The sequence below is a fragment of the Pocillopora verrucosa genome, chromosome 5 (genome assembly GCF_036669915.1).
Source record: "Pocillopora verrucosa isolate sample1 chromosome 5, ASM3666991v2, whole genome shotgun sequence".
Taxonomy (NCBI): Eukaryota; Metazoa; Cnidaria; class Anthozoa; order Scleractinia; family Pocilloporidae; genus Pocillopora; species Pocillopora verrucosa.
In genome coordinates, this window is record NC_089316.1 from 23,551,044 (window position 1) to 23,578,682 (window position 27,639).

General features: G+C 35.9%; 2 protein-coding genes across 5 annotated transcripts; both read right to left on the reverse strand.

Moving 5' to 3' along the window:
* Window positions 1-3,711: 3,711 nt before the first annotated feature.
* On the reverse strand, window positions 3,712-13,462 carry LOC131770376 (adhesion G-protein coupled receptor D1). 2 transcript variants are annotated; one of them, XM_066167032.1, is made up of 18 exons: window positions 13,258-13,462; window positions 11,181-11,656; window positions 11,038-11,097; window positions 10,342-10,549; window positions 8,841-8,948; window positions 8,054-8,141; window positions 7,489-7,576; window positions 7,352-7,401; window positions 6,915-7,044; window positions 6,717-6,820; window positions 6,192-6,294; window positions 5,955-6,105; window positions 5,794-5,875; window positions 5,637-5,703; window positions 5,407-5,495; window positions 4,977-5,097; window positions 4,356-4,397; window positions 3,712-4,256 (listed from the first exon to the last, which is right to left on the reverse strand). In XM_066167032.1, exons 1-18 carry the CDS (start codon window positions 13,313-13,315, stop codon window positions 4,104-4,106), a joined length of 2,178 nt encoding a protein of 725 aa, XP_066023129.1. In that variant the 5' UTR covers window positions 13,316-13,462; the 3' UTR covers window positions 3,712-4,103. The 2 variants fall into 2 exon arrangements, with proteins under 2 accessions (XP_066023129.1, XP_066023130.1); XM_066167033.1 differs by lacking the exon at window positions 4,977-5,097 and having other exon boundaries at window positions 4,167-4,256.
* A 2,236-nt stretch (window positions 13,463-15,698) lies between these two features.
* LOC131795723 (adhesion G protein-coupled receptor E3) lies at window positions 15,699-27,414 on the reverse strand. Of its 3 annotated transcripts, none has more exons than XM_066167029.1 (18): window positions 27,242-27,414; window positions 22,767-23,353; window positions 22,632-22,691; window positions 22,080-22,287; window positions 21,559-21,666; window positions 20,658-20,745; window positions 20,198-20,288; window positions 20,059-20,108; window positions 19,618-19,744; window positions 19,363-19,466; window positions 18,845-18,947; window positions 18,591-18,741; window positions 18,403-18,484; window positions 17,620-17,686; window positions 17,429-17,511; window positions 17,143-17,263; window positions 16,785-16,826; window positions 15,699-16,669 (listed from the first exon to the last, which is right to left on the reverse strand). In XM_066167029.1, exons 1-18 carry the CDS (start codon window positions 27,297-27,299, stop codon window positions 16,505-16,507), a joined length of 2,295 nt encoding a protein of 764 aa, XP_066023126.1. In that variant the 5' UTR covers window positions 27,300-27,414; the 3' UTR covers window positions 15,699-16,504. The 3 variants fall into 3 exon arrangements, with proteins under 3 accessions (XP_066023126.1, XP_066023125.1, XP_066023127.1); XM_066167028.1 differs by lacking the exon at window positions 27,242-27,414 and adding an exon at window positions 24,406-24,644; XM_066167030.1 differs by lacking the exons at window positions 16,785-16,826; window positions 27,242-27,414 and adding an exon at window positions 24,406-24,644.
* Between the last annotated feature and the right edge of the window lie 225 nt (window positions 27,415-27,639).

A 27,639-nucleotide genomic window follows, 5' to 3' on the forward strand; every position in this document is an offset into this window, starting at 1 on the left:
TAAATATATATTCTCCGTTTAGTTTGATCACCTGCTCGATGTCAGTTTTACTGGGTCTTTGAAGTTGATCATCATCGATCCGTTAACGCATCAGAAAACGAACTGCGGTCGGCGGGAAATAGTTGAGCCCTAAACCTGCATCATTTCCTTTCTCTCACTGTATAATTTCTCCTTTAGTGCACATTGTGTAATGACTGAGTTCATATCTTTGCAGAATGATTACGCTAAGTTGCCAAAGAAAAACCCTGCCTATTTTCTCGGCTACATGCGCGTGTGCTAAACACTAAATTCATATGTAAAGAGCGTTCGGCAAGCGCTTGATGGCCTTGGAAAATTTACGTAGCGCGTGGTTCAACAAAAAAAATTGGAATTTAAGCTAATGTCAGATATTAAATTACATTCATACAGGAGATTTTGATCGCAACATGATTCAACACGGAAGGAAAGGGAACTTTTAACAGGACTAAGTGATCCTGCGCGAGCTTTATTTTCAAGATCCCGATAAGCAAATCGGCTGTGCAATTTCCCTCCCTTCCGTTGATTTTATTTCAATGATAACGTGCTCAACCCTCTTCTTCCTGCGTACAATTTGCCACTTCTGATGATCTATATATCTACACAGATGTTCTTATGATAGACAAGAAGTGGGGCAAGAATTGCGAAAAAAAAAAGGAAAACACGCTATTATAGTCGTTATTAAATAAAATTTGAACAAATTCCAACATTTCCAGCTATTATCTGGATCTGATATGTTGGCTCTGAGATATTATCTACTATGTAAAACTTAAGGTCAGTTTCATCAATGTTTTTTACAAAATTGCTTCAAGTCTTTTTTTTTTTTTTGCTTTGCTATAGTCTTAAGCGGGTGCAAAAGACCAAAATAACTAATTCTTATGGAAAGACACGATGTCAGTATCGTGAATGACTATAGATTTTCCCACCTTAATCAGCCATAAACAGCTGGTTCTGACTCAAACCAACACAAGCTGCAAACCCCATCCTTTTAACAAGATACTCGTCACTTTAACTACAAATTGTTATTATCCTCTTGTGGGGAAGTATTGGTGTGATTTTTGGCGTATACAAACTTGGGAAGATAGTCTCGCTTCCTTGAGCGCGTGCTAACAGGAATCAGACTAAGTACATCATGATGAAAAATTGTCAAAAATGCTCAACAACTTTAGTGTGAATGACTTTGTCGAGTCAATATAAACGTTATTCATGAAAGATTGATTTTTTTTTTCAATCAGAAACATAAGCATTTTTAATGTGCATCTATCAAGTGCTCTAACGAGTAATCACTTTATGAATATGTTTAAAACGATCAGTTGCATTTTAACATAGTGCGGGTGCATGTCCTATCTTATTCCTGAGGAGTTACAATGGTATAAACTCTATTCACCTACGACCATGCATCTATAACATCACGTGTGCAGTTTCACTTCAGCTGCAAGTTCCCGTCGATTTGTTTGTTTCTATGTTTGATGGAAACATAATTTCGTGCAGACTTACAGATGGGATACCCGCAATAGTTCCCGCTGGGAAAATTGTTAATTCCTAAAAGCGACTATCGTTAAACGAGATCCCTGACTAAGTTTTCATTATTTAAAAACATGATTTATCAATTCATTATTTTTTTCACGTTAACAGAACTTCAGGTTAAAAAAGTGATTTTCATTATAGTAAAGTAGTATCGTTTGTTCCACGATGTGGTAACTTATGATGTGAATCGCAACGTTTCAGCTGCATTCTGTTGGTCTTCATCAGGTGATAAGGTCGACTGGTTCGGGTGTTGTCATAAAGCACAATGCTCCGATGTAATTGATTGGTTTTTCCACAGCTGCAATTAGCGTGTTTTGATCCTCGATGTTATTGAATTAATCAATGTTTACAGCATGGTGCAAGAGCGTCATTATCGTGCCAAGTAAAATGCATAGCCTAAGGTTTAAAATATTATGTGACACGTCAACGGGGAGTATTAAAATTTATCTTTCGATTCAATACGTATGCTAATTATCGCCTTTTATTATTCCTCAGCCATTTAATAAAACGATTTTATAAGCAATGAAAAAAACGTCTTCTTTAAAACGGTATCGACTCTCTGGTGTCTATTGCCAGATCCTTCTTTCCATTCCACGCATCAAACTTTCACCATTGAAGACTTTATTTCTTGTTAACATAGCATCATCGAAACGCAAGGGAGGTTGGGAGAATTCATAAAATATTTCATCTTGATATTCCAAGCAACCTGTGACGTGTGAACGCGCTGGCCACATCACAGAGTTTATACATACCTCGCCGGACTTTCTAAATCGAACCAAGAGAAAAGTACCAAAAAAGCCTGCCAGTTATCTCTCATTTGAGCAGCAGCCCGAGCGAGTACGCGAAAGGTCTCCAAGGGGTCCCTCATACTCGCGCCAGAACGCTCACGAACATCTCGCTCGTTCCCAGCCCACAGGTCTTAAGCCTTGCCGGCTTAAGACCTGCGGGCTGCGCCCATCAGTGCCGAAGAAATAATGAGTAATAATGAGCAATAATGAGCCTACATACCTCAACAATTGACGGAAGCCCAGTTTTAATCAATCCATAATTTTTTTCCTCTTTAGTATACACTAATCGTAAAAGTTATTAATTCAGTCAATGAAATTATAGTGGTCGAAGACTTTAGAGGGGAGATCTTTTAAGAGGAAAACAACAAAAATGAAATTCTTTCCTTTTTTCCTATGGTTGGGTCAAAGTGAGATAAAAATCAATGTCAGCAAATGTATTTTTCAACGGTTAGGTCGAAATAGGAGTGAAGCTAAAAAGCCCCATTGTTTATTTTGTCTTGCAAAAAATCATTTAGGACGGTTGAAAAGTGTATCCCTGCCAAAATAATGCCAAGTGTTGGAGACCATTTTTATCAACACCTTACTCTTCTGTTTTAAGTTGTATATTTATGTCTTCATACACAGAGAAAAAGCATATATAACAAGATGCTGAATGCGAAATTTATTGGTTTTTTTTTTAGGACGTGATTTATGATTTATGATTTAAGGACTGTTCAACGAGAGGTGCAGCCGCTTTTCCGTTTTCTACTTCACCAAGATATATTTGTTTTTTCCAAGTTGATCAAGCGTTCTAGGTAAAGGGAAAATATTGAAAAGCCGTGATTCGCTCAGATTTTCGTGCTGTTGCAAAGTCTTTTAGCGGTTTCCTCGTTTCCAATCTCTGCGCGGCGTTAGCATTTTGATATAATTTTCCGAACCATGTAGTCGAATTTTTTTCCCAAGGAGTCTCAATGTCGTTTCATTCACGTATCCTAACAGCCAGGTGTGTTCTTGTTGTCCTTTTATCTTTCGAAATTCATTTACCTTAATTGTTATCATTGTAAATTACTGCCATTTTGGTAATTTATTCACGTATTTCAGAACCGCTGCTTAAGTCTATCGTCGCCCTAACACAGAAGTTTTTGTGTAGATATGTGCTTAACGTTAGTGCCTTAAGACTGACCCCAAACCGGTCAGTTTTCATGGCAATCAATGATGCTACTAGTCGTTTTCGCAACATTTGCAATTCGAAAAACTAACCCTTATTTCAGAGATTTAATAAAAAAACTTCATTGTTCGGATAAAACAGTTTCACAATAGATGTAATCCGTCATTTATTACTTTATTGATTTATCTATTAATCCATTAAGATCTTTATTAGCTTAAACTTTTTTCCACAGCTGTTTTTATTACAATAACAAAAAAGCTATTTGACAAGTAACCCTGTGTTTACTCCGAATATCAAAAAGGGAGACTGCGTCGTCGTTCAATAATAGGAAACATTTGGCACAGAGGATTTCAAAATAACGAAACAAATAAATAACTGATGATCTAAAACTGAAACGATTGCGAGAGTCAAGTAAAATGCTGTTCACGGAGAACTACGACTTAAAAGCGCATGAAACGAGGTCACAGCACATTCAAACTAGCCTTAAACATCTTTAAAATACAATCATGAACATTACAATGAGCTCGTAACTCGAAGCGAATAGAACGACCTGACATATCAAACCTGACGATCGTATCAAACATTCGATAATTAGTTTCAGCCCGCTCAGTCCAGTTATTTAAATTTTATTTCAGTTCAAATTCATCGCAAGACTGCAATTCGGCCGCCCCTATATCTTCGACAGCACTTGGATTAGTTTGCGAGCCCTTCATTGCGGAGTTTTTAGTATATACAGATGGAAAAACAGTGTTCAGCTTTCGTTTGAATCGCTCTTGAATCTGAGGGTGGAAAAGCGGAAAATTTTAACCGCACATAATTAAGAAAAATTTGTAAAAAATTAAAAAAAAAGATAAAATGTTTTTCAAAGTTCATCTCACCTGGGTGTTTCGCACACAATGCAGCACGAAAATCAGGAAGCCCTAAAACAAAAAAAAGGGTTGAGAATCATTTTTCTCTTTTGTAATGTATGAAGGGTTAAGGGTCATGTTTGGTTTCTGGAACGAATTAAGCTGAATTTTTACCCCATTTAAACCAGAAAAAAAGATGATTAGTGGGACCAAGTTAAACTAATTGGAAATCAGCAACAGCGAGCTAAAAATTATTTTTTATGGTTTCCAGGTGATCACTAACTTGTATTTTCAACGTGCTAAACTGGACGCACACAAAAGTTACCTTAAGCCGCTTCTATGATAAAACAGAAAAAAAACAAACAAACAAACAAACAGACAGACAGACAGACAGACAAAAAAGTTTAAGTAAGTTTGGGCTTTAGTGTGAATGTGGTATTAGTATTAAAACTTGTGTCAATTGTAAGAGTGACGTAAAAAGTGGCAAGAACTTTTATGTTATGAACATACAAAGTAATCGGTTATAACTTATTTGCCCTTAGGACCAAATTGATCTCGCCACAACTAAAATGTCTACAACCATGCCAATAGAGAGACTTCTACTTTCTAGCGTGATTAATTTAATCTCATGAATCACGAGTCTAAGCTAACCTGCGTAGAGTTGAGGATGGTAAAAATGTAAGTGAAAACTTTGTGCAATGGTGCCAGGAAACCAAACAACCACGAAACGCCCAGCAGGGGAATCATCACCACGCCCGCTTTAACGCCAAGTCTAAAGGATGAGAACAATTACAACGGGGCTTGAGAGTTAGACATTTTACTTTTTTCCCCCAAATTGTATCACTATAAGACCACCCACTGATTCAGATTAATAGGGAAGTTAAGCGAGTATCATGGAACAAGGCAATACTATGAAATGTAATGTGACTGGTCTCAAAGGATTCAGTGGATTTTCTTTCCCCTCGACGTTCAATGATCCCTTGGGAAGAACTAGAAAACTCCATGAGAAGAGTCATTTAAGTTTGGGAAAATAACAATGCAATTATTTAAACTCACATTGCTAAAACAAGTCAAGTCATACCTTATTTGCCGAGCATAGTTGTCTTCCGCTAATGGTTCTACGAGTGTAGTTATCTCCTTTATGACTCGTACAAGTATTAAAATGTTGAGCTGAATAAAAATTTAAAAAATAATAATAATGATTATAATTTAAAAAAAACTAGACAATAGTCTTCGATAAAAAGAAACATGATAATCAATTCGAAAATATGAATAAAAAAATTATATGACGTCAATTAGTCATAAACTTACTGATTCGATAAACGCCACGAATGCCACGAAAATCCAGATTGGCTTATTAGTTGAAGACAGCCAGCAACTTGAGACAAGGAAAAAAAAAATAAAAGAAAAATTGTCATCATAACTGAAATGTAGTGGAAACAAGAAAATATCAAATGTTTTTTCTTACTATTTATCACTAGTAAAGCTTTTCATCCCTTCTTTTCCAGCAGCAATGCTCAGTGAAATGGCTACCATGACGACAGGAAGACCTACAAATAGAGAGAAAGAAGAATGATGTAAATGTCGGGGAATAATATACCAAATATCGCAAAAAATAGTTATAAATACCCCATGATATGACGTGGTACATGTGCATCTTAGTGTTGATGTTGTAAACCTTTACAACAAACAGGTAGAGATAAATTCCTTCAACCAGCATCCAACAGAAAGCGGCCATCAGAAAATACTGTATAAGAGCTGCTGCTGTGATACAAGCAGCCTACAAAAGAGAAAGAAAGAACATGATCCTGGCTGTGAAAAATCTGAAGTGTTAAATAACAATTTCTTCCATGATATGCAACTTACCATGTTTTCTGTGGCATTTATCCCGGCAAGAAATATTATTTGTCCAGCTCCGAGGGACACAGAAAGACTTAAACGTATTTGTGATAGAGGTTCACGAACATCTCTGATGAAGTAAAAAGCAAGACAAATCAGTGATATTATCAAAGGCAAACGTAACTGAAAGTCTAGAGAAGAAAAGGATAAACACTGACTAGTCAATATATGAATAAGTAACTAAAATATTCAGCATGCAAAGTATAAGGGAGATTGGAAGGAACACTACTGCTATTTCTGAGTTACACTGAGTTGCAGTCTGTCGCAAATTAAGGGGATTGAGAACAGATGAACAGATGGTTAATAATAACGATTGGCACTTGTCCCATAACTGCACGGATTTCGGTCATTGACTATTTAATCCAGTAAGCACAATAGTCTTTCAAATCGTAGTTGCCAAAAGTGATTTTTAAAATCTAGTTTTGCACACCCTGGCCAACTTTATGAAATCAGCATCAAAGTCATAAGTTATTGTTTGGTAACAGTACTTACGTGAGGAAAGAATAAAGGACGATTGTCAAAAGCATTCCGATGACGGAAAGACTTAACCCTACGTACGTGATAGTCTCCAATATCGTTCCGTCCTTCTTGGAGAGCTTTATCAAAAATTGGAAACAAAAAATTGATTATTGAACCTAACGGTGGAAGTACGTTAAAAAAATATCGATGATTAAAAAAAAAAAAAAAAACCTTTGTGCCATCACTGTCAAAATCAACTAGGACAGCAAAGTAAGTCAAATGATTGCATCTACAGACTGTTTCTTCTGAGTTACTCTTCGCTGTATCTACATGACAACCATCCTCTGAGTACCCGTCTGGACTGAAAAAGTAAATGAATGACGAATAAAAAAATGTGAGATAAGCGATTAGGGTTTGAAACCAGCAGAGTGTCGAAATGTTCATTCTGGAAGCAGGTCTAGTTTAATTTTTGAAATACATTTAGACTCTCAAGATGCCCTCTCATCCCATCGTTTATAGGAAAAGAACAATAAGCATTGATCTCATATGGAAATTTCTGGAAGCGACAGACAAACTGATACTAAATTGAAGGTCATAACTTAATTTAAATGTTAATGAAAAAATTAATTTCAAAACAAATTAGTTAATGTGATATTATATGTTTTTACCTCTTGCTGAAGCCACTCCAAAACATACAATGCTTTTTTTCCTCAACGACCTAGAAATAAATTTAATTTCGTTTGAATTGACTCAACACAATATAGAATGACTGAAGTTATTTTTCAGTCTTTTAGGAATTAAGTACCTTTAGGTTTCTGAACTTCAAGATGAGATCTTGTAAAATTTCCGGTTTAGGATCCATAGCCGCGGTCGTTATCCTGGTGTTGACATACCTGTTTAGAAAGTTATACTCTTCAAATCACCATGGCCGTTATACTGTCTGTCTTGAAAAACAAACCGTTAAACCGTATTTTTTATGAAGAAAAAGGTTCTGTATAATTTTTTTATCTCCACTATTTAACGGTAAAAAAAGGAATGTTTTAGCCCTATGTGCGATTTAGAGGTTGACAAATAGCCAAAACATTTGCAAATTTTTTTTAGATGTTGTAGAAATTATTGACTGAGGACTCGCCACATTTAGCTATTAAAATTATGATAGTCAAACGTCACAGGAAACAGGAAATGGCACTGCTTTCTAATTTCCTTTAAGATGACTGGCATCAAGGTTAAGCGTCATGCCTTCGGTTACACATTGAGTTTCCTGCATATTTAGTGGCTGTGTTTTTTTTTATGGCTCAGCATAGCATGCAACTCAACGCACGCACATTAAGCATGAACCAATTCTCTAATATATTACGTATTAAGGTCACCTTGAATTGTGAGTTTCATTCCCAATGGACTGCTTAGTCAGCAGCAATTCATGGAGATCTTTGTACAAACATCCTACAACCACGGACCCTGAGCAAACAAATAAACAAAAAAGACATAAAAACCGCGGAGAGGCTTTGGTGTAACCCCATACTTATTCAAAACAAAGCCTTAGCCTCAAATGTACTCTTATTTTTCCACCACATCGTTCCAAAAGAAAAGAAAAGGAAAGAAAAACCAGAACACATGATTCGCTTCTTATAGCCCACAACATCTGCCAGCTATATAATAAATGGGGTTATTCAAAAATACAACCCAATATTTTTTTCGAACACCGAAACGTAAGTAGAATCTTAAGATCAAAGCTATTTATTTGACCCCCCAAAACAAGTATTTTACCTAGCCAACTATTACTTTATGCTGGACACTGCATCATTACAACATTTATTATTCTTCCTCAGATTCTTCTCCCAGACTTTACTGGAATATTTCAATCAAGCTGCCTCTTTTTGATTATTTTTTTACTTCTCCCAGACTTTAATAAAATATTTCAATCAAGATGCCCTTTTTTGGTCATTTTTTTACTTCTTGAGACCTAAAACATAAATATACCGACAAATTTTACGTGTCTATTAGCCTTTTTTCAGATATTTCACCAAACGCACTTTGATAAGGGAAAAAGCAGTTTCAAAGTCAAAATGCGAAAGACTTCGTAGAAGCACTACAGAAATGAAGCATTAATCGGTAGCAAAATGGCATTGCACAATTTTGAGATTAAATGGTGTCTACCATTCTTGGCAAAGTTTGCAGAGGAAATGTTAATGCTGGTTTGCCATTCTTCTTCCTCGAGAAAGAAGTTATTCGGATCATTCTGGTAGCCAATCTTCATACGTACAACTGTCGGAGGAAGGAAAAGATAAGACGGAAATGTAATAAACAATGACTGTAAAAAAGTAGATTCTAGAGATTTCTAGAATGGCTTGTTATTGAGACATGGATACTCCAGCCTTCTGATGACTTAGCATGGAACGTTCCAGAACTTTCTATTGGGTTACATGTAATCATGATTTAATTCTACCAGATTAGCTGAATTGTAAGCTTCTGAAAAGTTCTACAATACGTTGTAGATTTATATGTAGTCATTTAAGAGAAGTAGCTGTTGTTTCCGGTCGTGATTGTCTGTCTGGAAAACTATACTGAGAGAGAGCTATTATGATTTAGTTTAAAGATGACACATTTCAGGAGGGTTTGGAGGAAACATCTATTTTTTGTCAGTCGCATCAAAGTTATAATCTGTGAAAGGTTAAGGTAAGATAGGGTCGCTTAGCTTCTTAATAATAATTATTACACGTTGGTTGATAAAATAGTTGGGTTTGTAGGAGTGTAGTATTACTTCTGTTGAATGAATTACACCGTTACAAAGTAACTGCCGTTTTAGAATTTTATAGCATATTTGAATATACATGCGAAGTCTAAAAAATGAGTCACACTCAGACATGGTTTTATGCTGCCATGGTTTAAAGATTTGATTAATGTAACCGAGAAGTTTCAATTCAGAGACCCAACGTTTCGACCACTCCTGCCTAATGCCTTCGTCAGGGGTGATCTAAACGCTGCAACAAGAAGTCCTTTTATACTAATTAGCTTCCCTTTTTTTTCTGACAAGGTATAAATAGGCGTCAGGAAGTAAGCCGCCGTCATCACGATTTAAAGGAGCGTGGACGGAGTTGATGTGCCAGGTTTCCAAACAAAGGTGCTGGTGGTAACGCCACACTATTGTCTTAAAGCGATTCAGTTTTATTTGACAAAGATGAAATGTAATATTCTAAAGACGTCATAAAAATGTCGAAATTTTTTTTCACATCCAAATAGAAAAAAAAAAAAGGATTTACAAATTTCTATCTACATCTATTTATATCAATACAAAAGAAAGGAGACACAAGGATTTGAAGCGCGTGAAATTATTTCCGAGCGTTCTTTGAGAAGTAACGCGCATAGCTTATTTCTTCAAGCCAGGCTGCAGGTTAGCCATTATTTTAGTTAGCCCTTCGTCAATCGCTATGACGAAGGGCTAACACTCGAAACGCCAATTCTTTACGGAGGCCAGTTTGCGTTACCAGTTCAGTAAATAATACGTAATTACCCTGTTATGCTCTCCCAACAACGCAGCACCACAGTTTCTTTAGAAACTTACCCCCCTTATTTTAGACAGCCAGGTGGTCTTTTGTTGGTCATTATTTATTTAATCAACAAAGTTTCACAAATCTGAAAAGACGACATTTTGACTCACCCATTCTACTGTCAGTCATCTTCTTTAACAGTTTCGTCCTATTCAGGTGGTACCTGCTGTAGTTGAGAACAAATTTCTCGAATGCGACTGCTACCTTAAAGATGGCTGCTGTTCCTTTCTTAACTTCTTCTTCACCAAGTTGGCCCTTGAAAGGTTTTGTTATCTGCTGATACTGATTGGTGAAGTCGTTAAACAAACGCATTGCCCCCTGTAACGTTATGAAATACTCTTTATTCCTGTCACATTACCTTCAGATATTTTAATGTCTGATAATGATGTCAAATCAGTAAAAATTGAATTTCCACACAAAGACAGTCGGCGGAGGTAAACAGGCTTCTAATAAGAAATAATCCTTCTCGTATGAACAAAAACAAAAATTTGAGTTAAAATTTCTGACATATCCCATAAAATAACCAAAACATAAAAATAAAAGCAATAACAGCTTCAAACAACAACAAAAAATAAGTGAAAAGACTTTTGGGCACCATAAGTTACAGATCTGCTTTTATATCAAAGTAGACTATGCGCCTGTACCAGATTCTCATAGTGCTCTTAAAACGTTCTGTTCTCGATTTTAAGTCAAAGCTTTGACCACTTTCGCGTTTATCTAAAGATAGTCACTTTCAAGATAATGCGCAAGCTATACAAAGCAATTTAGTTAAACGATTGATAACTAAAATTTAAGCAAAGGTATACCTTCAGTGAACTTTCTCTCTTGAGCTCTATCGCACCAAGTTTAGAAACATATTCAATTGCCTAGGAAAAGAAAGCGATGTCAATGAACGCTTTATTTAATGGAAATAATGAATGTAAGTATTTAGAGAAATTGCAGTACATACCAGCCTCTCAATTGTCACTGGCGGAGAAGTCAAATTTGGAGACGACAATGACGAAGACGACGATGATGACAATGACAGTAACAATGGCCTTGATGTCGAAAGTGACGATGACGCTAACAATGACGATGACAACGACGACAACGATAACGTTGGTAATAGTGACGGAAATGAGTGTGATGTTGATGAGTGTGATGATGATAATGGTGACTGTAAACGTGACGATGACAACAATGATCTTGATGATGGCAATAATGGCGGCAACGACGACGATGATGATGATACTAACAATAGCCTTGATGTCGAAGATGGCAATAATACTAACAATGACGATGACAACGACGATAACGATGACGGTGGTAATAGTGATGGAAATGGTGACCGAAAGCGTGACGATGACGACGGTGAGCTTGGTGATGGCAATAATGGCAGCGAACACGACGAGACAGGGTAGCTATCTTGGTCAAGTCTGGCAAATCCTGGCAAAGTAGAATTTGTGAGAAAAAGATAACATTAGCGATAAACATGGGACGAATGATACGATAATTTCTCCAAATCAAATGACAGATTAATCAGTTATTTACTAAGCAAACCTTACTGATCAGAATTGCGTTCCTTTTAAGTGTTTCTTTATTGGGACGAGAGAGAGACAACCATAAATTGTTTAATGATACTGTCGTGAATTTCAATAAATTAACTTAAAGCACTGAAATGGGTCGTCACTTACACTTCAAAATTGATCTTGCCGAGACCGCCATAAGTTTACTAAACCAAAAAAATCCCAAGGAGAGGGATACTGATTCAATTCAAAGTTTTTATTACTTTGGACGTAAATTGTGATTTGAATACACTTCACTGTGCCACTAGTAAAACTAGTTGATTTTCCAAATTTTAGATCTTGCAACACTCAACAGTCTTACTGCTGTTCGCTCGCACTGATTACCAGTGCAAAATAATTTTTAGCCAGCAAATTACGCTAGAGCGGGCATTTTTCTTGGCTTCTTACTTTTTTTTTTTTTCGCTGCAAGAATGCTTCCATGTCAGTGTTATCCGATTTCATAAAAAAATCGAAATGCAAATTCGCTCTTTAAAAGGAAAACATATGACATAATACTTTACTCTCTGAATAAACAAAATTTAAGAGATGCAGAAAAATACAATATATCTGGCGCAGTTCACGTATTGAACTCATCTGTAATTCTCATTTTTACTATTTCATTTAATTATTATTATCATTATTTTTATCATTACTTCAGGAAATTAGATAGTGCACGGGCAGGAGCAGTTATTCCTGAATAAACTCCAACTCTTACGTTGAGACAGGTAACGGAAAATGTCTCCACGTTTTTTAAAGTCTGTCGAGATGATTCTATGACAAAAATATATTTTTAGTCCTTTTTTTTTAAGGGAGGGGGGGGGGTTGCCTAGAAGATGGCTCCTATGGGATTAATTTCTGAAGTATAGTTACGATGGATTTTCCTGCCCAATTTAGAAACTTTTGGCGAGAAGAATTACGATGAAAACTTTCTCTGTTTAACTATGTCAACTTGATGAATCAACAATGCGATAAAGGCTAAAAATTTAGATGGGAAAGAAAGGATGGAGGTTAATATTCCATTTTTCTTGTTGATTTCCAAGGGGTCTTAAATCGTGATGTTTTTTAAAGGTAGTTTAGATACGATTTCTCTTATGCATGCGTTATCTTAGTCATTACAGAGAATCGATATCTTTAATCTTATTCACCGGGCTGAAAATAAACCTTCTTTATTTACATTGCCGCGTAAGAGTTACACCTCAAAACTAATTAAGTTCGATTAAGCTTATACCTATCAAGCGTTATCTATAGTTCAGTAATAATTATATACCTGCTTCTAAAAGTATGCCCTCGTTTTACAGGAACAAGAAAATTTAAAAGATGCTATCGCTATCTGCTGCCGTATTTTCCCGCGAGTGCTTTTGGGAGAGCAACAAGGTCGAATCGTGCTCGAGAACTCTGAAGAAGTTATTCTTTTTGGAGTATGCTTGTGATACTAATAAACTGAACAAAATTTTATGATTTAGAAAGAACTTTGGTACTCACTCAATAAAGTCACTGAAAATAGGACGATTCCCCAAATCTGACAAGCTTTCGCTGACATTTCTCTTTTCTGTTTGAGTTACGTTTCTCTTTACACTCAACCAGTTCTGATCTTTTTTCCCCAAATTTTTATGAGCATAATATCAGTTTAAAATTCCTTCTGGCAGTATCAGGTTGGTAGCAATTACCGTTTGGAAAAATATTTTTCCAGATCTGTCTCATGGCAAAAGAACAAGCTTCCAGCGTGTGTTGTTTTGAACAAAATCAGCGTTCTGTTGCTAATTTATTATACAGGAAGTTGAATGTCATGTAAATTTTTGACGTCTTGTCTCCGTTCAAATTTAATCTAAAGAACTCAGACTTTGCACATATTTAAAACAAGCATAGCAAAATTATCGATTAACATCGTAACAAATTGCTTCACTACATTCCTTATTATTCTTTTAAAAGAATAGAGTGGACTAAAATGTTAAATAGTTATATAGAGTCAAGCTCAACAGAGTAAATTTTTGGTATCGATTGCAAATTTTCATTCTTGCGGTCGACCATTAGCCACTGGGAATCTTTGTTTATTTAGCTATTTAAGAAACCATCTCGGTGATTTAAGAGCAGTAGCATAACACAAGCTAACACCGAACAAATATGGTTTTACTTCAAGGAAGTTTCTAATTTCAATCGATTCGCAAAGCTCAAATGACTGTGCTACCATACTTTACCTTTTTACGACGCTCTTCTCCGTGAGTAATTAGGTGTACTGTTTTGTATTGTATTTTTCTTTTGGATGCATTAGTCTGGAATTCCGAGGTATGCCGAGCAGACCAATTGGGAAATACCACTGAGACATACAAAATGGGCGAGTAATCAATACTTTCTCAGGGACATTTAGATTTTAAACCCACCTATTCGTTTTCGCGCGGTTTTCTTAGCTAGTTTCTTCACGTTATGCAAAACAACAGGTCGGTTATCCGGAAATTATCCCCGTCTGCCTCAATAATTGTCCCAAGCTTAGATTAATAATGAAATAAGCTGGTGAAAAAGAGCCAACTCTTTGAATTTCACCTTTTTACAGGGCGAAAAATCAAAATTTCGCAATGTTTTGTAATATCCAATGATAGTAACCTTTAAAAGCCGATTTCAAACGCTGGTCAGGACTGTAAAAAAAGTCAACACAATATGCTATCGACGCGGAATATGAAAAATTATGAGGGGTATTGTTCACATCTTCCCTCGAAGCTTTACCTTTGTGCCAAATGTTCCCTTTTTGGACAGTCTCTAAGCGGCGACAATCATCGGACTGAGGCGATTTATTTACAAATTAATGAGAGATCAAAAATTTGTATCCCGCCAAAGAACGGCGAATGTCGCAGGTTCCTCGATATATTGTTGTACCTATATCTCTCTAGATGGAGATTTTCTTAAGATAATCGCGAGATAGCTCTGAAATCTCATCTATCCTTTTTCTAACGTTGCGAGAGGAGAAATGAGACATAGACACATAGGATGTCTGCATCCCCCACCCCACCCCCTCCTAATTTATCTGCAAAAGAAAGCGCTATATTCGAAAGTCTTCATTTACATTACTTTTGCACAGTACTGTAAATTGCACCTGTCTGCAATTCGTATCACACTAAGGTGATAAATTATTTTTGCAGTGAATGAAGATTTAGATATATGAAAATTCACATATTTGCACTGCGGTGGAAAGATGAAATTAGAAGATCCTCGCAGCTAAGAACACTACTGAAACTAGTAGTTGTAAGTAGGACCTGAAAAAAATTTCAGGCCCGTACGGGATTTGAACCCATGACCTCTGCGATACCGGTGCAGCGCTCTACCAATTGAGCTAACAAGCCAACTGGGAGCTGGTCAATGAATTGGGTACAAATGAACATCCGAGTGAATGAAGATTTAGGTATATGAAAATTCACATATTTGCACTGCGGTGGAAAGATGAAATTAGAAGATCCTCGCAGCTAAGAACACTACTGAAACTAGTAGTTGTAAGTAGGACCTGAAAAAAATTTCAGGCCCGTACGGGATTTGAACCCATGACCTCTGCGATGCAGTGTTTACATATCCTCATCTAAACACTATGAAGGGCCGAGGGGCGGGACAGAGGAGGAGAGGAAGAGGGGGAGGGGGGTGGAGGTTGAAATAGATATTTCAACCTCTCTTATCGCTTCAATTTACCCATGAAAACTGCTCGCTGTGTTTTTTTTTGTTTTTTGTTTTTTTGTGTTTTTCGGAAAACAAGTCTGATGAAAGGCCATTTTGTTTTTTTCACGTTTACAACATTCCTCCACGTAAGATAAACTCAAGGCAGTTCTTGCTCAGGTGCATTTTTCCCGAAGACGTTGGTTCCATTTTTTCCCATTAATTCGCAAATTTTAATCCATTGAATCCGCTGCGTTTAATGAATTTAAGAAGTTTAAAAATTAGCATTAACCGCCGCTATTACAAAAGCAAATAGTATTTGCGACTTTACTGGTAATTTAACTGCTCAAATAATATAAAAAGGGTGACGCTATCGTGAAATATTAGTATAAAATTGCGCGCTAAATTTCATAAAAATGTGTATCATAATAAAGCGTAGGACTGTTTAAAGGCACTTCAGTATTGACTGCATGACCGCAACATTTCAACTAAATAATAGGAAATAATAGGAAGCAATCATTAATAGAACGAAGAAACCATCATTTGAGAGACAGACTATTTTGAATTCTAACAGCGATCGACAGCCAGCCTATAAGTTAGATACTTAAAAGCAATTTAGTTTGCAGCTAAGGCAAAATTTCCCTAATTACGTACGATAATCTAAAAATTATTTACTCTTAATTTAAACAAAAAAAAAGCTAGAACAGACTGTTTTGTATTCTAACAGTGATCGACAGCCAGCCTATAAGATAGTTACTTAAAAGAAATTTGGATTGCGCGCAGCTAAGGCAAACTTTCCCTAAGTAGATACGATAGTCTAAAAATTACGTACTCCTAATCTAAAGGAAAAAAAGCTTGAGCAGTTCTTACATCTAGCTTACATTAAACGCTACTACCTTTGGCAAGTTACCCTATTATCATAGTAAGTGACACCTTAAGTATGACTTATTCACGAAGCTAATGCCTCGATTGGAACGGCCGAAATCTTCCTGAAAGATCGAAATTGAGCAACTGCGATTGACCAACTAAGCTTAACAATCAAATTAAACAATTAAACAATGGAGTTTCATGCTTGGTCCGTGTTGAATCTAGCTCTTTAAGCCGAGTGTTTTTCCAGCTCAAAGTCATCGAATGACTGCAATTCAGCTACCCATGTATCACCGACACCACTTGGATTAACCTTTGAACTCTTCTTTGTGGAGTTTCCATTGTTTGCAGATGGGAAAACCGTGTTCACCTTCCTTTTGAATCGCTCTCTAATCTGCAGATAGACAAGCAAAGTAAACAAATAAAGGCATCGATAGACATAGAAAGTAAGAAAAAGAACCGCATTCAAGATACATTCAAGTTTTAAAACCTCAAGTTTTAAAACTTACCTGGCTGTTTCGCACACAGTGAAGAACGAAAATCAGGAAACCCTTAGACAGAAAAAAAAATGTTTTTCAGACCAATTTCGTTTTCCGATTTCGATTTGGGGTAAATATATTGAACTTTTTTTTTTTTTTTCTAAAAGCCCCAAATAACAAAAAAAGAATCAAATTATGTCTTTACTAGTAAGAATCACATAAACAGTGGCAACCTTTTTTTTCTTATCTTTTAATTTTTATCCTCTTTTGTCTGTTTTACATCAACAAATATTCTATCACCACCATAAAATTTACATAAAGTAATCTAGACACTCAATATGGAGGATTTCACGTATGAAACTATAAAATGATAATATTTGATACTCACTTGAGTAGAGTTGAGGATGGTAAAAATGTAGGAAAAAGCTTTGTGTAATGGCGACAGAAGACCAAATAACCACGTGACACCCAACAGGGGGATCATCACAACACATGCTCTAATGCCAACTCTATAGGACGAAAATTTGCTGGTTAATTGATTCCTTACTGACCCTCACCAACATTTTTGGAACCCATACTTTCTCTTAGCTAATTAATATCAACAAGCTACTGAGGAAGTAAGACGAACTCCTTTTTTTTTTTTTTTTTAAACGCTCCTTAGAGCTCTTTCTCACCGTAATTGCTGACTTTGCTTGTCTCCTGTTTGCTGCATTTTGGTCATCTCCCTTATGACGCGTGTGAGTATCAAAATGTTGATCTGAAAGAGGAGGAGATAAATTAAAAGTTTGTACCGAGGTATGGCTATTACACATTTCAAGTCTTATATCAGAATCACCGATATGAATAAACCGAATCAGAAACTTACCACTTCAATTATAATCACAAATGTGACAAATATCCATATCAAATTGTTCGCTGAGGATATCCAACAACTTAAAAGGGGAAAGATAACAAAGACAAAAACAAAACTTGTCATCATAAGATCTGTAGTGAAAGAAATTCGTAAGAAATTACGTAGCGAAAAATACATGGGCGCCTGAAGATATGAAATTTCTCTTCGAGTGTTTAACTCGATATCTCACGAGTGAGGTGTCGAGTTGAACACGAGAAGAGAAATTTCATATCTGAAAGTAACCAGGTATTATTTTTTATTATATAAAAAAAATAATTATTGACTGATTGAGAGTGGTGAAGGCTTCGCAGTTCATTCATCAACCTGGCCGAGTGGTGCAAAAGGCGAGTGACGTGAAAAAATAATGATACTTGTTCACATTTGTTGTTAAGGCTTTTCTCAGAACTGAAACTCTTGCATAACACCGTTGTTTATATTATGTTAAAAAATGCATTTTAAGATATTCAATAATATGATGATAACATGATAAGGCACAGATCAGAAGGGAAGATTTTGGAAAAAAAAAAGGAATAAGGAAACAGAAGGATTAAATTACAGAAACCTTGCATAAAGAAAGAAACCGATGTGAGAAAGCTTTCCCGAAAGGATAAATGTTACGAGAAGGACTTTAAGATAAAGTTAATGAAAATGTCAAAGCAAATTAAAAGAAACATCAAAACTTCACCGAAAAAAATTAACATTTTTGGGGGAGAAAAAATAGAGGAGGAAAAAGAAAAAAAAACATACGTCTCTTACAATTTGTCGCTGGTATAACCCTGTATCCCTTCTTTTCCAGCAGCGATAGACAGTGAAATGGCCACCATAACTAAGGGAAAACCTATCAGGAAATGACAAACCAATCAAGGCGACTCAGAAATTAAAATTAAATTAGTCAAAAATAAAACTCACAGTATATTGTAAGTTCAGCTGTATAAGCAAAATACCCCATGACATGACGTGATATGTGCGCATCTTGTCGTTGATGTTATAAACTTTTACAACAAACAGGTAGAGATAAATTCCCTCGACCAGCATCCAACAGAAAGCGGCCATCAGAAAATACTGCATTATAGCTGCTACTATGACACACACAATCTGCACAGATACGTAAAGAAAACAGCAGAATCTTTGTCATTTCAATGCTTTGTTCGATCATAATATCTTTAATTTCATATAAATAATGGGAAAAACCACCTACCTTGATCTCTGTGGCATTTATACCAGCGAAAAAAGATATTTGTCCAGCTCCTAAAGCCACAGCAAGACTTACGCGTATTTGGAACAGAGGTTGACGAAGATCTCTGTTAACAACAACAACAACAACAACGCACACGCACAAAACAAAACAAAACAAAACAAAAAAACAAAAGCAAAAAGCATGAGTGAAAGCGAGAGACAGTAGATAGGCAGATGAACTTGGTCAGTCACGAGTGATGTCCAAAACATGGGGTACGGATTTAGTTTCTAATTAGCACCAAGACATTAGCACCAAGACATTAGCACCAAGACATTAGCACCAAGACATTAGCACCAAGACATTAGCACCAAGACATTAGCACCAAGACATTAGCACCAAGACATTTTCGTTATGATTAATTTTCTTTTTTGGGCAGGGAAGAAGGGGTGTTACGGACATTGCACTGGCCTGATTTATTCAATACATCTTCCACGGTATTTCAGGATGTTCTCCACTGATCGTTTGATTACAGTACTTACGTGAGGAAAGAATATAAGGTTATTGTCGAAAGTATTCCGATGATGGATAGGCTTAACCCTACGTAAGTGATGATCTCCAGAACAGCTACGTCGTTCTCGGAAAGCTGCGTCAAAAACAAAAGAAAAAGGAGGTAATACTTTGATTGACCACACGGACCCATTTCTAGTTTGAATGCAAGGTAAAAACAATGATAATAATGATAATAATAATGATAATAATAATGATAATAATAGTAGTAATAATAATAAAACTACCTTTGTGCTGCTGCTGAAGTCAACTAAGACAGCGAAATGAGTCAAATGATTGCAGCTGCAAATTGTTTCTTCTGAGTTGCTCTTCGAATGATCCACATGACAACCTTCTTCTGAAAACCCATCCAGACTAAAAACAAAGGAATATTACAATATAAGAAATAACAATAACGATTTTTCTCCTCAGAGGGTACGGTAACAAACCCAGCAATCTGATTGGTTATATGTTATTCGGTGAATAACATATAAATTCCAAAACGTCGGGGTTAAAACACTTATCAGTGTTGACTGCCTCTGTTCTGGTATTTCATAACATTTCATGACCGTGGACTATCTTCCCAGCAAATGAGGGTTTAACTGATATCTCCAATTTCCATACTCAGTTTTGGACTAAACGAAAAAGACGGAGTCCCAAAGCATATTTTATAATATCGTTATATTTACCTATTTTTGAAACCACTCCAAAACATGCAATGCTTTTCTTCTTCAACGACCTGAAAATATATTTTACATGTATTTCTATTAAACTGATCCAGCATAACACAAAGGGAACGAGCTCATCTTTCAGCGTTCTTGCTGTTACCTGTAAGTTTTTGAACTTCAAGATTACATCTCGTCGTAGTTTTTCAGGTTTAGGATTCATCGCTGCCGTCATTATTCTGGTGTTAACATACCTGTAGCAGATATATTGTTCCATGCTATCAACTTTTGCAAATCATTACAATTCATTTGCATATAACTGTATGTAGCATACTTTATGTCATTTTTATCTTCGATATAAAATGGTGATAATGAAAATTAACTTCTCTTACGATTTTTAGAGTTTACTGCGTGATAAAGAAAACTTAACCGTCAGGTGATTTCTCCAAATGAGCTTAAAAATGGACTTGGTCATCGCCTTCTTTATTCATTATTAGGGTTCCTATTACACTGCTTATCAGGGTTCCCCCTATCTCGATTGGTTAAATTTGATATAGCATGCCATATAATTCAATACAGGTACGCTAGGCACAATTCTTAAATATTTTATCGTTTAACGTCACCTAGAAGTGTCAGGTTCTTCACCAGTAGATTGATTTCTCAGTAGTAATTCATGAAGATCTTTGTACACACATCCTACAATCACTGACCCTATAAAGACAACAATATTGTTGATCAGAATATGAAAAGAAAGTCCTTGTAACGCCAAACGATGGGGTTAGTCTCAGTATAAACATATTCGAAATGGTGATCGATCAAGTTCCCTCCGCTTTTTTCACCAAATAACTGTTTAAGTTATAATACAGTATGGACTAAAGTGTTTTCGAAGACCAAAATATTTTCGAGCAGAATTATTTGTTTGACCCACTTACTTCGGCATTTGATCACCCAACTGGCTAACACCACATCTTTGCTCCTTTACCATTCTGCATAAGCTATTTGAACCTGAGACTCCACTGGCATAGATCAACTAAAATGCTTTTGTTATTTCTTACTTTTCTATGACATCAGTGAAAATATAGAAATGTTGTGCCTGCTAATTATCATTGATTCAAGCAATTACCCCGACCTTCTACTGGTTAAACGGCGATATAATCTACTTAGGATTCTGGCAGAACACTTAAAAAGGTTATAGATCATTAGCTGGGCGTGAGTGATTGGCAAACTTTCCGACTATTCTCCCAGCTTCCTACTAAGGTCATCACGTCGGTTTAACGATGGAATGTGCGGTACTCTACTTCTATAATATAAATCTCAATTTTCCATGAGTTTACCTGTGCAATAGACGAAAAGATTTTTGACCATTCGGGGTGCACGTACATTCTCAGCTGTTTTGAAATGTTTAACGATTGAAAAATAGTACAATGATAGGCAAAAATTTCTGATTTCTAAATAATAGAGCAACTATAGAAGTGAAAAAATGTCATTCTATGATTTAGAGTTGAAAGCGTGGTTAATGCAAACCTTTTTCAGCAAAATCATCCGAGGATATATTTATGCTGACTTGCAATTCTTCCTCCTTGAGGAAGAAGTCAGTTGCATTCCGACGGTAGCCAATTTGAATGCCCAAAACTGTCAGAAGAAAGAGAAGATGTTAGCTGACGATTGAAATTGAAGGAGATGACAGCAGCGTATGCGGATCCCTTTCTTGAAGGTATATACACAGCACTACACTATGATTTCTCAAACGCCGTTCTGATTTTTTGAAATATATTATTGTACTGAGATCGTATTCATATACTCAAAAGAGGAAATTGAAACAGCTTATTAACCAGACGAATATCACTTCTCGTCAACTGGGCTTCACACATCTTCATGCACCTACTGGCATCAAGCCAGACGAATTTTATGCGCCTTCAACTGCTCCCGTGAGCCTTTCAAGAATTCACTTGTATCATTTAATGCCCAAGGCCAGGCGGCAGACAGACCATTCAGTTAGACAATTGGTCAGTGGGTCAGTTACTAATAAAATAGTTTTAACTCACCCATTGTTCGGCTTTTGATCGTTGTAGAAGGATTCGTTCCATTCAGATGGTATTTACCATAATCAAATGCAAATTCCTCGAAGGCAACTGCCACCTTAAAGATGGATTCTCTTCTCGTTTCATCTCCTCCATCATTAAGTTGGCCTTTATTGGGTGTCGTGATGTTTAGAAAATTATCGATGAAGTCTTCAAATACTTGCATAGCCTCCTTTAAGGACCAAAAAGTTCTTTAATCATGTCGAACGTCATCATAATGAGAAAACAAAAGTGCACATCATAGGACTTGGACTGATTGGATATTGCATGATTTGAAAAAGAAGTGTTTCAACAGAACATCATTTCAATGAATTAGCCACACCTATTTAAAAGAGGTATATTTTCCTACATTAAATTCTCGTAGCACACAGTATTGTCATGCTTTTGCCTCTGTATAAAACGCTTTTGCAGCTTACGAACTGCAGCTTTGCATCGGTAACTCCTTCTAATTACCGCATATTTCATATCTACAAGTAATGTTCATCTTGTTATTAGGAGACAATAGTGCATTCATACCTTCAAAGAATTATTTCTCTTGCTATCTATTCCACTAAGTTTAGAAACAGATTCATTTGCCTAAGGAAGAGAAAGACAAAAGCGTTGAGGAATGGCAGAAACTATGAAAAAAAAAGGAGAAATTACGAAACATACCAGATTCTTAAGTACTTCCAACGTAGATTTCCAAGTTGACGATCGCAAAGACGATGATGCTGCTGCTGGTGATGATGAAGATGCTGATGATTTTGTTGATACTGATTCCGATTCTGCTGTTGTTGGTAATGATGAAGATGCTGATGATTTTGTTGATACTGATTCCGATTCTGCTGTTGCTGGTGATGATGAAGATGCTGATGATTTTGTTGATACTAATTCCGATTCTACTGTTGCTGATGCTTCTGCTTCAGAGGAACATGACGATATTGAAGAGGATGATAACGGTGATGGTGTCGTTGGTTGGTCAGTGTCGTTGGTCCGTGTACAATAAATAGCGTTCCGATGCTGTTTTCGGCATTGTCCCCTTATAAAGTTCAGTGTATATGTTTCAGCGTCGCAAAATTGTTCACACTCTTCTCTGCTTGATTTCAGAACCTTTTCACAGCAAAGTGCGCAAGTTTGGTTGCATCCTTTCCCAAGGCAACTACAATAACAAGCGTTGTGCTGGAACAGTTGCTTAACAAAATCGTCAGAGACATTGATATAGACGCTACACACATTAGTCTCACTCTGCACCCAAAAGCCTGAAAAAAAAAAAATATTGCTTATGATAAATTTAGAAAATTATAATTATTATGTAATATATAATAAACAATAGTTCACTAAGCACCCTTCCCCCCTTCCCCCGCCAGACAAAAAAAGAAAAAAAAACAGATTCATGAAATTGTTGAATAAATCTAGCGTAGAACCTTCATTATATATTTACCATCTCAGTATGGTGCGAATAAATATAAAGCATTTATAAAAATTAAAATCCTATTTGCAACAAGTATTAGCCACCGTGAAGCTCCTAGACATCATTGACCAATCCGCAAATGAAAAAAAAATTATTATTTACTTATTATTATTATTATTATTATTTTCATTTTGATAGGGTAGGGAGTTCCTTTGGGCCATTTTGCAGGTTGCCCTTGAGTGAGTGATGCCGTGTTTCAATAACTACGCTGTGAAGCCTTTGAATTGGTAGAATGATGTTATTTCTGAGCTAGAACATTTCCGCTGAACGGCGCCTCTTTTATTCAACTAAATGCGAGATGAAAATGAATTAGAAATAACAAATATTCGGAAGATTAATATGGAAATTGAAAAGGAAACGAAGTAAACTGCTGTTCTCTTTTACAAGAAGACTTGGAATGATGTTATTAAGCTTGTAACCTCAGTAATTTGTTAGAGTTGAAGAGACGCCTGACCATATATTTTAACATTCGAGAATTCGCATATCCTCAAAGTGAATTAACGGGCTTAAAGTTCACATCATCATTTGCATATTTGGGCAAAAAATTATCCATTTTTTTATGATAGACCCCTGAGTTAAATTAGAGTTAAAACTTTTTGCACAGGAATGCATCGAGAAAATTAGTTTCTCAAAGTATTTTCCTAAAGATAATTTGTCTTGGCTTCTTCTTGGATGTTGGTTTCATCAGCTGTGATAAGGGACAAACTTTTGGAAAACCATTCTAGCGCTGTGATTTCACCCAACACTGTTCGGAGAGCCATAGAATCGACTCCTCTGGGTAAACTCGTAATAAATATTGAGGAAAAGAACTTTTCTTTTGAAAATAACCTTGATACTCACGTAGAAGAGCAATTGATAACAGGAGTGTTCTCCATATCCGGCAACTTCTATTCGTCATTATTTTTTTTATTGTGTGGTTTGAGCATCTGTCAGATGAACTAAACACAGCCTTAAGCAAATTTTCTGTGGCTGAGGATTGGTTGATATTTTCTTTCTTCGTATGGAAGACTTGTGAGAATTCTCTCTTAAGAAATATTTGGAAGATCAGTCTTATAGTGTTGTTTTGAGCCAGAACCAGCTGCCTATTATAAGCATATGTGGGAAATTGAATATCATGCAAATCATTGGTGTCACATCTTTCTACTTAATTTCAGTGATATATCCCCTTTTTTATTCCGTTTGAAATTTTGGTAAAACAAATATGATTAGTACAAAATAATCATTTAAGAAACTTTTTAGAATTCTTTTCGTAGAATAGCACGCGAAGTGCAATGATCTTGTTTCTAAAGGATGTAGCCTTTAGTTAAAGATGTTAAATTCATGTGAGTATTCATGTTAATTATAAATCATTAATGACCATGCCACTCTTTGCTTATTTGGTGCTTAAAAACGAAAACAATAAGTCTTTCTAGAGCACTTACATCATAGAAGTCGCTAAAATTTTATTTCGTCTATCAAAAATTGGGCATAGCAGTTAAAATTGTTGTTTGATAAAATCTCTTTAAACTGGAGAGCTAATGTTCTCCTCTTCTAGGTACGTGGGTATTTAATCTTTCCTCCATTAATATTTCATTATCTCATTTGCAATAACGAAGTATTAATGCTATACTTCGTGGAGCCACGCATAATATGGTAGACAGTAGTAGTTTTTTATGTCTAAAAACGCACATGATAGTTCAAAAGAGTTTTCTGATTGGCTGTTTCCTCCAAAAAGTGACGGGTTCATAACTAACAGCTAATGATATATGTCTTCGCGATTAACCACCTCTTTCAGACTACCCCTAGGGTTTCTAAAAGAAAAAATAAGAAAAATTCTGAAAAGAAATATAAAATTAACACAAAACAGGTGCAGTTTGAACAATTTTGTGAAACAAATATCCTTATCGTGAATTTGAAGAGCTCTTTCGACGTTATCAAGGTGTTTTGGCATGTAAGTGCAATTTTGCCTTCGTAATGATTACGATCGCTTTTATCAAAACCTTCGAAACACCGAGAATATATATTTTTTCACCTCTTGATGATGACCTGCATGCAATGGACATAGCTATTGCAGACAGGTAACTCGCTTTATTTGCGTTCATTAGCCATTTAATAAAACGATTTGATAAGCAATGAAAAAAGCGTCTTCTTTCAAACGGTCTCGACTATCTTGTGCCTATAACCAGATCATTCTTTCCATTCCACGTATCAAAATTTCACCATTGACGACTTTATTTCTTGTTAACATAGCATCATCGAAACTCAAAGGAGGTTGGGAGAATTCATAAAATATCTCATCTTGATATTCCAAACAACTGTCCAACAGGATATGCAAGAGATTAAAAAATAACCCTCAGGTATAAACTACCCAAGAGGGTATAGAAGAGATTAACAATTAATCCTCAAGTATACACTACTTAGAAGGGCACGAAAAATTGAATTCCCACTAATTTATATCAGGAGACCGCTCTTTGTCTGGACTCTTTCTTTTGACTGAAAGTTAAGGCATCCACCGTTAACTTATATAATTATTATCCTTTACTAGTTCCTGGGTGTCTTTGTCAAGCTCGGCTATTCTTGACAGACATCATTGCGGAGTGGATTGATAAAAAGGTATGTTTAGCAACAATGAATTAAACGGCGAGGAATTCTTAAACTGGATCAATCTGTTCTTTATCTAGATTTATAATTTTGAAACTATGCGTACCGAATTCTTTGAAAAAAAACTTTCGACATCGACGTTTAATGCCATATATGTCACGAGATCGATGAAAAACATGAATACAGCACTATGTTTCATTTTCTCTTTTTCTAACTGGGGTGGAATTTATTAATTAACTGTCTGCAGGGTGTTGGCATCCGTTTAGAGAATAACATTCTACAATTGAAGCCGATAAAAAAGTCGAGGAAGCAGGGAGTTAATTTAAAGGAAAATAAAAGGTAGACCCGTCAAAAGCTGAACTGTCGCTGACGGCATTCATTTTAAAAAACCTTTGTCCAAACTTGCCTTCAGCTTACCACAGTTATTGTTTTTTATTTAGCATGTTTATATAATAAGCTCAAATGCAACTCCCATTTCTTTTGGTGCAAGATTGTTCGAGCAAAACGTCCGAATAAGTTTTAGTCGACGAACTTAATTCGTTTCTCGCGAAAGAGATCCTACATAATTTTTTTGTGTATTTTTCGAGTGACATCTTGTCACACCAACTTCAGAATTGAAGGTAGGCAACTATGCTATTATGTTCCTGAAACCCTTCATAATATTTCTGAAAGGTTTTGCACTAAACGTCAATTAAGGACAAGAATCGTGAATTACAACTACCATTCTAATTAAAAAAAAACTGTTTTATTGTGGTCAACTGTTTCCAAATCATTTTGCGTCTGAACAAAACTAAAAACTACATTTGTAAAAAAAGTTAAAATATGTCTCTTCCTTTTTTAATCTATTTGTTTATTTTCATCACCTTTGTTATTTTCAAGTATTATAAAACTTGAGAACACACGTTACCAGAGTTCAGTTTGTTTGAATGAGAGAGACCAATAGAGGCCACCGAAAATATCATCATATTACCGGTTGGATTTCGCTTGGGGTTACAGGGTCTTCCAATAACGAGATGTTTATGTCTAACCAATCAATATTTACTGAACATTTTTATAGAATAACCACACGATGTATTAGAACTTCAGTTGTACTTACTCAAGGCAGAGTGTAAAAACAGGGCTGTGAACCTTTTTCCGGATGGAAGCCTACTCATCGCCCAATTCTTCAATCTTATGATACACAGGAGTTGCCCTCAGCAAATGCCAGTATGCTTATGTTTTATAGTTCTTCGCTTGAAAACAATGCCAATGCGATAGATTGTGCACCGTGCTAAAACTCTTTTGAAGGATGTAATATGACATATGATAATACTCGATCGCTTCTCACTGAAAGAAGCCACCACTATTTGTTTTCCTTCATAAAAGGACCAATGAGACTAAAGGCTTTTTCTGCCAGGTGCGGAGTAATGGTGCGCCTCATCAAAATAAGAAATTTACTATATCAAAATAGCTGTATTAGTTTACATTTTCTCATAACCTAGAAAGAATAAACTA

Bases quoted from the DNA above. Each gene is read 5' to 3' on its own strand.
- LOC131770376 (XM_066167032.1), bottom strand. From the start codon at position 13,315: ATGTCAGCGAAAGCTTGTCAGATTTGGGGAATCGTCCTATTTTCAGTG. The intron at 11,657-13,257 runs GTGAGTACCAAA...CTACTTTGCCAG, and splicing joins ATTTTCAGTGACTTTATTGA to GATTTGCCAGACTTGACCAA. The intron at 5,876-5,954 runs GTATTTATAACT...CTCTATTTGTAG, and splicing joins GTACCACGTCATATCATGGG to GTCTTCCTGTCGTCATGGTA.
- LOC131795723 (XM_066167029.1), bottom strand. From the start codon at position 27,299: ATGAGTAGGCTTCCATCCGGAAAAAGGTTCACAGCCCTGTTTTTACAC. The intron at 23,354-27,241 runs GTAAGTACAACT...TTTTTTTTTCAG, and splicing joins GTTTTTACACTCTGCCTTGA to GCTTTTGGGTGCAGAGTGAG. The intron at 16,670-16,784 runs GTAAGTTTTAAA...GTCTATCTGCAG, and splicing joins ACTGTGTGCGAAACAGCCAG to ATTAGAGAGCGATTCAAAAG.